The sequence below is a fragment of the Stenella coeruleoalba genome, assembly GCF_951394435.1.
Source record: "Stenella coeruleoalba genome assembly, chromosome: 20".
Classification (NCBI taxonomy): Eukaryota; Metazoa; Chordata; class Mammalia; order Artiodactyla; family Delphinidae; genus Stenella; species Stenella coeruleoalba.
In genome coordinates, this window is record NC_137166.1 from 44,779,943 (window position 1) to 44,795,606 (window position 15,664).

The 15,664-nt window shown below is 36.5% G+C and overlaps 1 protein-coding gene across 5 annotated transcripts in view; it reads left to right on the forward strand.

The window, feature by feature from the left end:
• LOC307178886 (uncharacterized protein) overlaps nt 1-10,834 on the forward strand; it is a 37,364-nt gene extending 26,530 nt beyond the window's left edge. For all 5 annotated transcript variants that reach the window (XM_079907536.1, XM_079907538.1, XM_079907534.1 and 2 more), the window contains exon 5: nt 6,698-10,834. In XM_079907536.1, the coding sequence (XP_079763662.1) occupies nt 6,698-8,376 (1,679 nt within the window). In that variant the 3' untranslated portion in view covers nt 8,377-10,834. The remainder of the gene's footprint in view (nt 1-6,697) is intronic.
• Nucleotides 10,835-15,664: the final 4,830 nt, after the last annotated feature.

Below are 15,664 nucleotides of genomic sequence, written 5' to 3' on the forward strand. Positions count from 1 at the left end.
TCCAGTTTTCTTTTTGGGATTTCTTTCCCATTTTATACTGTTGTGGTCAGAAAAGATGGCTGATACGATTTCAGTCTTCTTAAATTTATTGAGACTTGTGGCATGCTATATGATCTATCCTGGAGAATGTTCCATGTGCACTTGAAAAAAATGGATACTCTGCTGCTTTTGGAAGGAATGTTCTATATATATCTATTAAGTTAATATGGTCTAATGTGTCATTTAAGGTGCATGTTTCCATATTGATTTTCTGTCTGGATGATTTATCCATTGATGTAAGTGGGATATTACAGTCCCTTACTATTATTGTATTGCTGTCAATTTCTCCCTTTAGGGTCTGATAATATTTGATTTATATATTTTGGTGCTCCAGTGTTGGTTGCATAGATATCTACAGGTGTTATATCTTCTTGTTGTATTGACCTCTTTATCATTATGCAATGCCCATGTTTGTGTTATATTATAGTCTTTGTTTTAAAATCTTTTATGTCTGAAATAAGTATAGCTCCCCCAGCTTTTTTGTTGTTGTTGTTGTTTCCTTTTGCATGAACACTCTTTCCATCCCCTCACTTTTAGTGTGTGTGTATTCTTAAACCTGAAGTGAGTCTTTCATAGGCAGCAGATAGATGGGTCTTCTTTTTTATCCATTCAGCCACTATATGTCTTTTGAATAATGAATTTAATTCATTTACATTTAAAATAATTATAGATAGGATATACTTACTGCCATTTTGTTAATTATTTTCTGGCTGTTTTGTGGTTCCTCTTCTCTTGCTCTTTTCCCTTGTGATTTGATGAATTTCTTTAGTGTTTTTTTTTCCAGATTCCATTCTCATCTTTTCTGTATTATAGAATTTTGCTTTGTAGTTGTCATGAGGCTCACAAATATCAGCATATATGTGTGTGCCTGTGTGTGTGTGTGTATGTATATGTACACTCTACTTTAAGTTGATAGCAAGTTAACTTGAATGCATTCTAAGACTCTACATTTTTACTCCTCTCCTCCCACATTTTGTTTCTGATTTCATATTTTACATCTTTTCATTTTGTGTATCCCTTTACTAATTATTGTAGTTATAGTTATTTTTATTACTTTTGTCTTTTAACTTTTATGTTAGCTTTATAAGTAATTAGTCTACTACCTTTACTAGATATTACCTTCACCACTGAGGTTTTTTTCCATATGTTATAGTGTCCTAACTAGTGCCCTTTTCCCAGCTTAAAAAAGTCCTTTTAATATTTCTCGTAAGGCTGGTGTAGTTGTAGTGATCTCCTTTAGCCTTTGCTTGTCTGGTAAACTCTTTATCTCTCCTTCAATTCTGAATAATAACATTGCCAGGTAGAGTATTCTTGACTGTAAGTTTTTTGCTTTTAGTACTTTGAATATCTCATGCCACTCCCTTCTGGCCTGCAAAGTTTCTGCTGAAAAATCTGCTCATTGTCTTATGGGGTTCCCTCATGTGTAACAAGTTGTTTTCTCTTGCTGCTTTTAAAGTTCTCTCGTTATCTTTAATTTTTGACATTTCAATTATATTGCGTCTTGGTGTGGATGTCTTTTTGTTTATCTTGTTTGGAACTCTCTGGGGTTCCTGGATCTAGATGTCTGTTTCCTTCCCCAGGTTATGGAAGTTTTCAACCTTATTTTTCAAAATAAGTTTTCTTTCTCTCTCTCTTCTCCTGGGACTCCTATAATGTGAATGTTGTTCTGCTTGATGTTGTCCCATAGGTCTGTCAAGCTATCTTCAGTTTTAAAAACTTTTTTTTTTGCTCTCTGTTTGTATGAGTTTCACTACCCTGTCTTCTAATCACCAGTCCTTTCTTCTGTTTTATCTAGTCTGCTGTTGAACACCTCTAGTGTGTTTTTCAGTTCAGTATTCTTCAACTCTGTTACTTCTGTTCGGTACTTTTTTATATTTCCATCTTTGTTGAAGTTCTCTCAGTGTTCATTCTTCTCCCAAGGTCAGATGCTCCTCAGCATTTTTATGACCATTACTTTGAACTCTTTATCAGATAAATTACTTATCTTCATTTCATTAAGATATTTTTCCTGGGATTTTATTTTGCTTTTTCATTTGGAACATATTTCTTTTTCCCTCATTTTGCTTGACTCTTTATTTCTGCTTCTATGTATTAGGTGAAACAGCTACCTCTCCCAGTCTTGAAGAGTGGTTATAGGAAGACTGGGACTGTGTTTCAGTCTGCTGTCTTTGCAGTACCCTGGGGGTAATAGCCTGCCAAGAACTCTCTGACTTTTTCAGTCCCATGGAACCCAGAAACACAACCCCCCCTGGCCCTCAGAGCCAGGTATTCAAGGGATGTCCCCTTGGATGCGGGCTTGGGTATGTGGACATCCCCCATGTTGACTCGACTTGTGTTGGGTGGGGCTGCAGAGAGCACCAGGCTGGGGCAAGACTGCCCAATGGGTTGGGTATGGCTGTGCGGACACACAAGGCTGGGGCAATCCCAGTCACCAGCTTGGGTGGGACTGTGGGGAGCACATCCCACTGGTGCTTGCAATGTAGAGGGAGAGTGTAAAGTGGCACCCGCCAGCACCTCCATCCCTGGAGACAGTTACAGCAGGTCCCAGCAGATGATTTAATATTAGCAAAAGGATCTCCATATATGGTCTAGGCACTTTGCAACTTCTGCTTTTTCCCTGGGTCCTGGGGTGAGTAAATCTGTGCACAAGCCCTTTAAGAGCAGAATCCCCATTTCCTATAACCCTTTGGTTTTCTTGGACATAAGCCCCATTGGTTTTCAAAGCCAAGCATTTTGAAGGCTCATCTCTCTAGTGTAGGTCCCAAGGTTTGGGGTGTCTAATGTGGGGCTTGAACCCTTTGCTCCTCCTAGGGAACTCTGTGTTTGTGAGATCCCCCCCAACTGTGAGTTGCCACACCAGGGGTGGGGTTTTTGGAAAGACTACTTCTCTACCTCTCCTGCCTGTCTCAGTGTGACCCTTTGATCTTTTGCTGTGCAAGAGCTTTTCAGTTAAGTGTCAGGTCTTTTTCAGAGGGTATCTGTATTTAACTAGATTTGATGTGTCTGTGGGAGGAGGTGAGTTCAGGATCTTCCCATGTTTTCATTTTGAGCTGCCCTCCTATTTTTTTCCAGTCTTTATGATTGAGTCTCTAAACTACTAACATAAAATTTGTAGCCTTCTTGAATGAGTTTTTGTAGAGCATTCAGCTTAGTTTTCATAAAAACAGACAACCTTTCTCTCATATTTCTTTACATAATGTTATTTAAAATATATAAATAAAATATCAGGAACAGTTGGTATAAACAGGTTTGGAAGCAAACAGCTGATTCATGGTAAGCACATGGGCATCCTAGAGGTAGCTACTACTTGAATGCTTTTGTATATTGTGGACATTAATCCTTGTGTTTTCTTAAGGATTGGAGGGCGTTGGTTCATATGGAGGTCAGGAACAAAATAAGTTTCAGTGTAGCCTCACTAAAAATGGGTCATTTTTAATTAAAACCTTCTAATAATTTAATAGGATAAAGGCTATTGATTTCTAGTGAGGACAAATATTTCCCCTGAGTTGTTTACCGATTTGCTACTCATATTTATTCAATAATTCTGCTCTGTGCTTGATTTATCCGTATCACTTGTTGGCTTAATACTTTTAATTTTTAGTGTGATTGGGCATTAACATAAAGAAAACACTAACACACTAGTGCCTAGTTAGAGTGACTAAAATTATATTTGTTTTCTTTAGGATTTTAGTTTTCTTTTGGTCCTAAAATTTTTATTTTACAACTTAATCGAAGTATAATTGGAGAATAATAAACTCCACATATTTAAAGTTACAGTTTGATCTGTTTCGACATGTGTGTGTATCCATGAAATTATCACTATAATCAAGACAACAAACACTTCAGTCATTGCCAAATTTCCTTGTGTCCCTTTGTTATCCATCCCTTCTTCCACCTCCATCCCAAAGAAATCACTAACTTGCTCTCTGCAACTCTAGATTAGTTTATATGTTCTAGAATTTTATATAAATTGACTTATACAGTGTATACTTTTTTGGCCTTGTTTCTTTTGCTAGCATAATTTTCGGATTCATCTATGTTGTTGTGTTTATCACTAGTTTATTTTTTATTTCTCTGTAGTATTCCATTCATGGGTATGCTGTAATTTATTTTTTCATACACCTGTTCATGGACATTGTTTTTAAGATTCTCAGCCATTATCTTTTCAAATATTGCTGCTTCTTCCATTCTTCTCTGTGTAAGTTTCCATTTACACTTGTGTTTAATCTCCTAACTGAATCTTCTATGTCATAATTCTTCTCTTATGACTTTTCCAGTCTTTTTCTCATAGAATTTTTCTTTTGACCTATATTGGTTTCTTGTTCTCTGATAAAATGATTAATTTTATGTTTTAGCTACTTGAGCATAGTTATTTTTAAACTCTGTCTCATAACTCCAATATCTAGAATCCTTATAGATGTATTTCTGCTTATCTATTGTTTCTATAGTTTCTATATTCATGTTGTCTGGTTATTTCTTTAATTTTGTGCCAGACACTGTTTGCAAAATGTGAAACTAATCACTAGGATATCTTCCTTTATAGAGAATTTCTGTTCGCTTTTACCAAGTTCTGAAGCATTTTTGTTGTTATCTCAATCCGTTGCCTTCCTTGGTCACTGGGATAAATTGATACTGAGCTGTAGTTCCTGTGTAGGTCTACCTCTGTTTTACCCACATTCCTAGGTTATGGTCCTTCAGTTATAACTCAACATGAGAGATGTTTAGGACACCCCCTGTAGACAGACCCTAGATACCAATCTCCGTTACTTTAGCCTTGAGAACATGTCATATGTTCTGTCAGTCTCTAAGCCAAATGCTAATACCAGTACAAATTCTTTTTTTCTTTTATTGGCATATAATTGCTTTACAATGTTCTGTTTCTGCTGTAGAACAAAGTGAATCAGCTATGTGTATACGTATATCCCCTCCCTCTTGAGCCTCCCTCCCAACCCCCCCAGTACAATTTCAATAGTAGAAATTGGATAAGCCCTTCAGCATATTCAAATAGTAGCAGTTGTAGTATTTTCTTGCTTTGTTCTTCTAAAATATTTTACCAATAAATGTGATATCCCATGGAGATTTGGTAAAGGTCACTTGAGAAATGGCTTGAAAGCATAAAATCGAATGGATGAGCAATACTATAAACTCAAGAAATAAAACAAAAACACCTTGTTTGGGATCATCTGACAAAATATGACTTGACTAATAGGCACAGTGGAGAAAATGAGCAGGGCAAAGTATTTAAATGTGAATAGGCAAATGGAAGAATGAGTAAGTACGTATGATTCCATTTCTCTGAGCTAGCATGGATATGCTTTTGTTTCCTCTTATCTGTACAGAAAGTAATGTAGAATTATGTGTACTCATTTCAGTAGAGATGGAAGGGATTAGACAATGAGGTGTATTACATTGCTATCACATGATGCCAATTGTGCTTCCTGATCCCTGATTTTTTTAATATTATCCTTTACTCCCTCCTATAACTGCCCCCCTTTGCTTTTTTTTTTTGACATGTAGTGTATTTTTTTTTTACAGAATTTTTTTTAATACCTAACATGTGCTAAGTGTTGATTTACCATACTGGGTAAAACAATCTCAAGTCTTTAAATTGATATCCCATGATTGGGGTAGTACCTGCACTTATTTTTTTGTTGTTGTTGAACTCCTCAGATGAAATTGACCTGAACAAAACTTTATATATATATATATTTTTTTAATTTATTATTTATTTTTGGCTGTGTTGGGTCTTCGTTGCTGCACGTGGGCTTTCTCTAGTTGTGGTGAGCAGGGGCTACCCTTCGTTGCGGTGCGTGGGCTTCTCATTGCAGTGGTTTCTCTTGTTGTGGAGCACGGGCTCTAGCCTCATGAGCTTCAGTAGTTGTGGCATGTGGGCTTAGTAGTTGTGGCACATGGGCTTAATTGCACCACAGCATGTGGGATCTTCCCGGAACAGGGCTCAAACCCATGTCCCCTGCATTGGCAGGTGGATTCTTAACCACTGCACCACCAGGGAAGTCCCTGAGCAAAACTTTATATATTTAATCACCTGCCTCAGCTTTTTTAGTTCGTTAAAATTTCTGTTTATTTCTTGCCCTTTTTTCATATTGCCCAGAATTTGTTAAGCCATTCACATTTCATATGCTCTATTTATTTTATTTTATCTTATTTATGTTTTGTGACTGCATTGGGACTTTGTTGCTGCGCATGGGCTTTCTGTAGCTGTGGCGAGCGGGGGCTGCTCTTTGTTGTGGTGCACGGCTTCTTATTGTGGTGGCTTCTCTTGTTGCAGAGCATGGGCTTTAGGCTCATGGGCTTCAGTAGTTGCAGCACTTGGGCTCAGTAGTTGCAGCATGCGGGCCCTAGAGCGCATGGGCTTCAGTAGTTATGGCGCGTGGGCTCGGTAGTTTTGGCTTGTGGGCTCTAGAGCACAGGCTGAGTAGTTGTGGTGCATGGGCTTAGTTGCTCCTCGGCATGTGGGATCTTCCCCAACCAGGGATCAAACCCATGTCCCCTGCATTGGCAGGTGGATTCTTAACCACTGTGCCACCAGGGAAGTTCCTGCTCTATTTATTTTAGGATTTATTTCTTATATCTACCTTGGAAATTTTAGTTCTTTTTGAACAGTAAAACAGTATGAATTTGTTTTCTTATTTTTCAGACATGCAATCCAGGTGTAAGACCAAGACATCACCAAAAAATGGCATTTTTGACAGAGGATTGCCTCAGTGGGAAATAATGGAAATTTGTAAAAAACATAGCCTTGAATGTTTATGTTTTAAAGGTGATTTGGAAAGCAAAGGTCAGTTTGAAACACAACAGGAAAACCAGGAAGAATGTTTTAAGCAGATTATACTCACCTGTGAAAAAATGCCCACATTTAACCAGCACACAACTTTTAATCTACTTCAGAGACTTAATACAGTAAAGAAACTGAATGAATTTAAAGGGTGTAGGAAAGCATTTTGTTCTGACGCAGACTGTATTCAACATCAGTTAATTCACACTGGTGGAAAATTTTATGACAATAAGGAATGTGAGAAGACCTTTTTTCCTGATTCAGAACTTACTCAATATCAGACAGTTTACACTGCTAAGAAAACATATGAATGTAAAGAATGTGGGAAGGCTTTTAGTTTGCGTTCAAGTCTTACTGGTCATAGGAGAATTCATACTGGTGAAAAACCTTTTAAATGTAAGGAATGTGGGAAGGCCTTTAGATTTCATTCACAACTTAGTGTCCATAAGCGTATTCATACTGGTGAGAAATCTTACGAATGTAAGGAATGTGGCAAGGCCTTTAGTTGTGGCTCAGACCTTACTCGACATCAGAGAATTCATACTGGTGAAAAACCCTATGAATGTAATGACTGTAGGAAGGCCTTTAGTCAGCGATCACATCTTACTAAACATCAGAGAATTCACACTGGTGAAAAACCTTATGAATGTAAGGAGTGTGGGAAAACTTTTACTCGTGGCTCACACCTAACTCAGCATCAGAGAATTCATACTGGTGAGAAATCTCATGAATGTAAAGAATGTGGAAAAGCCTTTATTCGTGGTTCAAATCTTGCTCGACATCAGAACGTTCATGTTGGTAAGAAACCCTATGAATGTGAGAAATGTGGGAAAGCCTATGTCTGGAGTTCACACCTTGCTCGACATCAGCGAATTCATACTGGTAAGAAACCTTTTGAATGTAAGCAATGTGGGAAGACTTTTATATGGGCCTCATACCTTGCTCAACATGAGAAAATTCATAATGAGAGAAAACCGTATGAATGTAAGGAATGTGGAAAGACCTTTATTCATGGTTCAGAGTTTAATCGACATCAGAAAATTCATACTGGTGAGAGAAACTATGAATGTAAGGAATGTGGAAAGACCTTTTTTCGTGGTTCAGAACTTAATCGACATCAGAAAATCCATACTGGAAAGAGATCATATGAATGTGAAGAGTGTGGAAAAGCCTTTCTTTGGGGTTCACAGCTTACACGACATCAGAGAATACATACTGGTGAGGAACCTTACGTATGTAAAGAATGTGGGAAATCTTTTATCTGGGGTTCACAACTAACACGACATAGGAAAATTCATACTGATGCAGAACCCTATAAATGTAAGGAAAGTGGCCAGATCTTTAGTCACCATTCTTATTTTGCTGAACAGAAAATTCACAGTGATGAGAATCTTTATCAATGGAAATATTATGGGAACACCATTAGTCATGACTCATACTTTGCTCAACACCAGAGTATTTACACTTTTGAGAAATCCTATGAACGTAAAGATTTTGAGAGGGCATTTTCTCCAGGCTCTCACTTTATTTCACTCTTGTGAAATCTTGTGATATAAAAATGTAGGAAAAGTCTTTATTCATGACTTGTTAATTGATCTCAGTTAATTCCTTCTTCTGAGAAAGCCCGTAGTGTAAATAATATTGGAAGACCTTTTGACAGAGCACGAAACACACTCAACAGCAAAGAATTCCTAATGCAATCTATATTAATGGACGAAAGCTTTACTGATTGGTTATCAATTATAGAATATTGGGTAAAGTCCTACAAGTAAGATGGTAGTGTGAATCCCTTCTGAATCATTCTGAAAAGATTCTCCACGTCATTGATATTGTGCAGCATAGAACTGAAGTCTAACTCATCTAGGGAAACTTTCCATCATTACTTAAATCTTGTTGCACTTCCACAAAATCACACCAAAGGTGAATTTGTGTTTTGTAATTAATCTGGAAAAGCCTTAAGCTGTGTCATACAATTTATTTGGTATGTCTTAGTTTCAGTACCTCTTACCTCCTAATTTTTTGGAAAGTAACTTAATTCTGTGTTTGCTTACTTATCAGATTGTAAGGGTTACATTAGTTTGAGGATTTAAATGATTTAATGACCATCATTAATAATAGTATTAGACCATTTCTATGAGAGGAAGACCTTAAGAGATTATAGACAAATATGCCATCTGTATGTATGTCTTACTGAACAGCAGAATGTTAATTCTGAAGGAAAACTGGTAAAATCGAATGAAGCAAAGAAAGCTTTGATTCAGTATTAATTTCATTTGCTACATAAAAAACTCATACTATAAAGAAAGCCTTATGGTTTTCATGAAAGTGGGGTTGTTGAGTGCTCAGCATTTTTTAAGGCATTTGGAAGAGATTTGTTTCTAACAAATTTCTAAAGCCAAATGGCATAATCCATTTTATCACCACAATTAAATTTTGGAAATTAGAAAATAGCCAAATGAATTCTGACCTCTTGGAAGTTTAGTGCTACATATATAAACAATTCTCAGATTAATGAGTAAATCAAAAGTAAAATCACAGGCAATTTGGATGTGAATGATAATGAGACTCCTATAAATCAGATCCTATGAATGTGGCCATAGCACTTCTCAATGGAAATTGCTCTGTGTATAAAACCAAGAAGATTGAAGGCAGTTTATTTCTTGTCACCACTGTATCTCCAGCTTTTAGAACAGTTCCTGTCATATTATGGGGTCCAAATATTTATCAAGTTAAATAATGATTACCCAAACAAGCTAGAATAAGAGCAAATGCCTCCAAGTGAACTGATGGAAAGGTTTAAGGAAAATAATGCCAAAATCATGGAATAAAGAACAATACTGAAGGATTTTTATTTTAAATCAAAATGTTTCTTTGAAGAAAACTATTATTTACTAGACTTTGACAATGCCTCCACATTATAAGAAAGGAGAAATGTGATACAACCATATGTTTAGATGAATTTTTAAAGGTCATGTAAATATATATAAACCATTAGACACAAATTTTTAAATATAGAAAGTAAAGTTTATTTTCTAGGAAAACATTATCTTAAATGATTAAAATTTGAGAGTAAATAAAAAGGGCTAATTGGAAGAAAACTTTTTTAAAAAAAAACAGAGGATCAGATAATTGTATAGGGTACCCCCTGAAGGAACAGAAACTCCTATGGAAAAATTGTTCACTCATGCTAAAAGACTAAATAACATAATTCTGATAATAAAATTAAATGTAGCCCTTGAACAACATATTCCAGAATAATTTCATTCATGAACATACATGAAAAAAAATATGAGAGTCAAACGATATTTACTCAGAATGTTTAATCTCTGATCTGGATGGGTGGTAATTCTACAGTTTAAACAACAGCAAAATATGATGAAAATGTAATCTTCTCAGTTTAGTACTTAATAAGTTTATTCTATGTGCATTTTCTTCGTATCTTTTAGTATTACATGAATTAAGGAATAGTGAATATATGTACATATATTTAGCGTGTTTATAATTCAGTTATTTAACAGTAGTTAAACAGTATTAGGGGGGCTTCCCTGGTGGTGCAGTGGTTAAGAATCCACCTGCCAATGCAGGGGGCACAGGTTCGAGCCCTGGTCCAGGAAGATCCCACATGCCGCGAAACACCTAAGCCCATGCACTGCAACTACTGAGCCTGCGCTCTAGAGCCCGCGAGCCACAACTACTGAAGCCTGCAAGCCTCGAGCCCGTGCTCTGCAACAAGAGAAGCCACCGCAGTGAGAAGTCCACACACTGGAATGAAGAGCAGCCCCCGCTCGACGCAACTAGAGGAAACCCGTGCACAGCAACGAAGACCTAACACAGCCAAAAATAAATAAAATAAATAAATTTATTTTAGAAAAGAAACAGTATTAGGGAACAGTACTTCCATCCGAATTATTGTCTTCTATGGAATTTCACAACTCATGGGGAAAATGAAAATTTTTTTTGTTATATTGCTTTATTATTAATAAACAAGCTATTTCATTCATGCTGACTAAACTTTTTTTAAGGTGACCAGTACACTAAGAAAAATAACATTTAGAACCTTCTGGACATCCATATAAAGATAAGTATGAGACATTCTGTTTTCCTTTGGCCTGGACTGCCTTGTTGAGTGTATTATCTACTGCTCCTGTCTCCTTCATGGTGAATTTCTGGATCTCCTTGAATGCCTGAGGTACATGCTTCTTGAGCTCCACTCCACTGATATGTTTGTGAATATTGATGATGTCTTCTCTAGCCTATCTTATAGATGAAAGAAAGCCCTTAGTTTTTCCCTAACCACCTTTCTTCTCAGGAGCCATTTTACTACAACCATGTTGGAAAAGAACTTGTTATAATTAGTCTTAGTGCATCTGGATAAAATGTAGGGGATAGAACTAGATTAATTCCTGGCAGTATAAAGCAGGGTAAATTCCCAGCAAATCAAGAGATCTAAATATCAAAAAGGGGGGAGAAAAGAAAAACTTACAAGTACTATGAGAAAACATGAGTGGATTCCTTTATAACCTTGGAATTGAGATATCAATAACTATGAATTAAAGATCCAGTAGAAATAAGGAGGAAGAAGTCAGTTTTCTGTAGCACTAAAGCAGTATTCACAAAGATACAGGAAAATTACAAACTGGAGATATTTGCAACTATATCACAAACTAATAACCATAAAGAGCCTAAAAGTTGAGATGAGAATATAAGTAACACTACATTGAGATACCACTTCATACCAATCAGATGGACAGAAATCCAACAAGGTATTAAAATATTCTATTGGCAAGACTGGAAAAACAAGGACTCTCACATTGCTGCTGAAAATGTAAAACAGTACAACTCTTATATGAGGGAATTGAGCATTGCCCATGTGTAATCTCTGCATATCCCATAAGGCCCAGACCCTTGCTTCTATCCTAAAGATACATTGGTAAAATTATGAAGTGTGGTATGCACAAAAATTTTAAAAATACTATATATAAGTGCAGCAGACTGGAAACAATCCAGATGCCCAGCATAAACTGGTTTAATTAGCATATTTATGTAACAGTGGAATACCGTGCAGCTGTATACTTCTATAGAGTGATCTTCATGATAGGTTAAATGAAAAAATAGGTAAGTGGAAAATAATATGTATATTATGCTAACATTTGTGAAAGGAATAGAGGAATACTATATATACCTATACTTTCAAAAAGAAATAAAGTGAAACAACAGTTGGGAGAGAGCAAGGACGGAAGCTAGTTATCTTTGGTTGAACGTTGTTTTATATTTTTACTTTGGATCCATGGAGATACTTTACGTATTGACTTTTATTTTAAAAAAGAAGGCAAAGGGGAAATAGCAATCCTAATATCAAAACCAGTGAATTTGATTCACAATCAGCTTATTACATAACAATGTAAAGAAAAATAATTTCAAATGATGTTAAAATATTTTGACATAGTAGTAGGAGAGCTATATCTCAAGGACAAAGAAATACAATGAAATCTGTGCTTGCTTTACTAGCCTTTTGTTAAAGGTAATATTGATATTATTGTAGGTGAGTCCAAAATTAAGTACATAACTTAATTTCATGAGGATTTAATTTTTGCAAAATAAAAAATAAAGAAGTAAAATGCCTGTAGTCTTTCATGTGAATTTGAAGTGTGCATTTCCTACCTCTCCAATGAAGGAGTCTAAAAACATTAGTGACATGGAAGCAGTGAGCACCATGTTTTCATGTGTACAATCTGTGGTTCCTAAATTCTGTTTTCTATAAAAGGAAGCAAGGGCTCCTTGGAGAAATGGCATATGAACAGGTCAAGGGTAGGAGATGTATATATGATTATTCTGACATATATTTTATGCCTAAAAGCAAGAAAGCTGTCAAAGACTGTAGAATCATGTCAACCTGAAGGAACTGACCAAAGGTAGGATAATCTGAACACGTAAAAGCTATTGCAGTGGACTGAAACAGTGATTGTAGGTAAAGCTTCCAAATTCAAAATGAAAAAATTTTTGATAGAACCTTTTATGGAGCTTGCCAAAGTACCAGCTTATTCTGAAAATTTGATAAGTAAAGGAATAAAAGTAAGCATTTATCATTTTTACACACACATATGTACACACTACAAATCAGTGAAGAAAGAATATAGAGCTACTATAGTTCTCCTTTTTCAAGTCTTGAGACTATAATCGATATTTAATATTTCCTTCAGATACTTATTTCATGTTCCCTTTGCTAACAGCATTGCAGATTATGTTCCCTCCATCCCTTTTTTTGTCCATGATTTTATTATAAAATTTTCAAACATACAGAAAAGCTGAAAGAATATTACAGTAGACCGCATATGCCCACTGCCTGGACTCTACCATTAACATTTTATTGTACTTTAAGCTGGGAGTTATTGTTGGGTTGACACCTTTGTTCCTGAAGGGTCTGAGCTATTCATCCTGTCTCTTTGGAGTTGCTATTGTAATCCATTAATTTTTACCAGTGAACATGGAAGTACTAGAAACACCACAGAGTTTTTCTCTGGGTTCCAAACATACTTTTTCCTGCCTCCTTTTTGATAATCAGGATGATTTTCTGTGGATGTCATTCTTTAACATCTTTCCCTTGCCTTTTTGTCACTGTTATAAGAGCCTCAAATGGCAAAATGGCAGATTCAGTTATAAGGTCATTGGAGTCATTCTGCCCCCTAGCAGAAGGTTCCTTTGGAACTAAGAATTCAGAAATAGCAAAGCCCAAAATAGGAATGGAAAGCAAAAATATTAGTGGTTGGGTATGAACACTAGTTACTGGGCCTGCTGAGATGTAATAATGAAAGGACCTGCTCCATTCTTTGTTTCCTAGACCTATCTATTCTGGTTTTTTGAGAAACAGCAACATCCTGAACAGTACTCCAACATAAACAAGGGTTTTTTCCTGCCAGATGGCACAATAATTACGTTTACAATTATTCTGCCATTCTATTACGACAGACTACTTTGGGTTGATGGGATCCATGGTAAGACAGGTAAATCTCATTGTTATGTCACCACTACCTTATTTATTTTGCTTTAAAATTATGTATTCATTTAGAACCACTGTTACGTGGGATTATGATGGTGAATAATACATTCAGTAAGTCCCTCAATGCTGGATAGTAATAGAAAATCCTTAATTAATCACCTGTTTCTCCCCCATCCCATATGGCTATCATGTCCCGCTCCATTATGAAAGTGTTCCAGTGTAGTCAGTATATCACCAAAAGGGTGACTGCCCTTTTCTAGAGAAAAGTGACATCAGGCTTCTGTTTAAACTTTTGCAGGTTGGGCACTCAGCAGTGGCAATATCCAGATTAGTCTTGTTGAAAGGAAGTCAATGTTCCTACATATAACCTCCATCCCTGCCATTCATTACAACTGAGAGAATGGTAGTGGAGCTGGGTAGAGGTTGACTGACATTCTGTCTACTTCTCTGGAGTCTTCTCTAAAATGGATGCACTCTGGTGAGTATTCACATAGCACACAGATATCTTCATACTCTGCTCATGAAGAAGTATAAAGCTGCAGAAGTCTATGGCTCGGCCAACGTAACATGCTTAAGTTTTCTTCCTTAGTCAACTGATCATGTTGCCCATGGGGCTATAGATGTTATCTGTGGGAGAAGTAGCAATGAGAATAGATGCCACATGGGAGTCTGAGCCAATTACTTGTGAAACTGTATCTTCAAAAATTAATGATGGACCTCTGCACGCATCCCAGATGTCTTGAAAGAACAAATAATACCAACTTCTTGGTGAAAAATTCGACACGTATGGTCATGTATTGTCCTCTGGTTAGCCAGGCAGTATCTCTTAGGGTAAAATTAGGCATCTGGAAGAGGTCTTGTGTTTGCTTCAAAATTCTAGGGTTCTTTTCTTGGTTCTCCTATTAAGGAACGAAAGAAAATTTAAAGTACACATTTACAATAGCATTAAAAATATTTGGGGCTTCCCTGGTGGCGCAGTGGTTGAGAGTCCGCCTGCCGATGCAGGGGACACGGGTTCGTGCTCCGGTCTGGGAAGATCCCACATGCCACGAAACGGCTGGGGCCGTGAGCCATGGCCGCTGAGCCTGCGCATCCGGAGCCTGTGCTTCGCAACGGGAGAGGCCACAACAGTGAGAGGCCTGCGTACCGCAAAACAAACAAACAAACGAAAAATAACTGATAGGAATAAGTATAACAAAAGACCTCTACAGAAAACAATGAAAGCATGTTAAGAGAACATTTCAAAGACTTGGATAAAATGAGCTCTTTACCCCAGTAATATGTTAAAGAATCAATGTTGTAAAATTGCTTGTTCTCAAAATTGACCTAGAGATTTAAGCAAATCCAATTTAAAAAATGACAACAGGAATTTTTCACAACTTAACCAGCTGATTTTAAAATTTATATGGGAATGCAAAGGGTCATGAATAAGAAAGACACTATTAAAGAATAAGAACAACAGGGAAGGACATTCTATCATATATTAAGAAATAAATGTATAGATAGTAATACAGTATGGTATCATGCATATGGATAAATAGACCAATGGAACCAAACAAGGATGTCAGAAATAGATCCATTCTTATAGGACCACTTAATTAGTTATAAAGGTGGCAATACAGAGCTCTGGGGAATGAACACCTCTTCAATAACTTGTTCTAGAACAATTGAGTATCCATATAAGAATGCAATCAAGCAGTCATGGAATAATACATGGAAATGAATTCCAGATGGACTGATGATTTAAAAGCAAAAGACAAAACTTTTAGAACACAACATCTGAGAATGTTTCATAACAACAGAGTACAGTATATTTCCTAAACAAAACATTT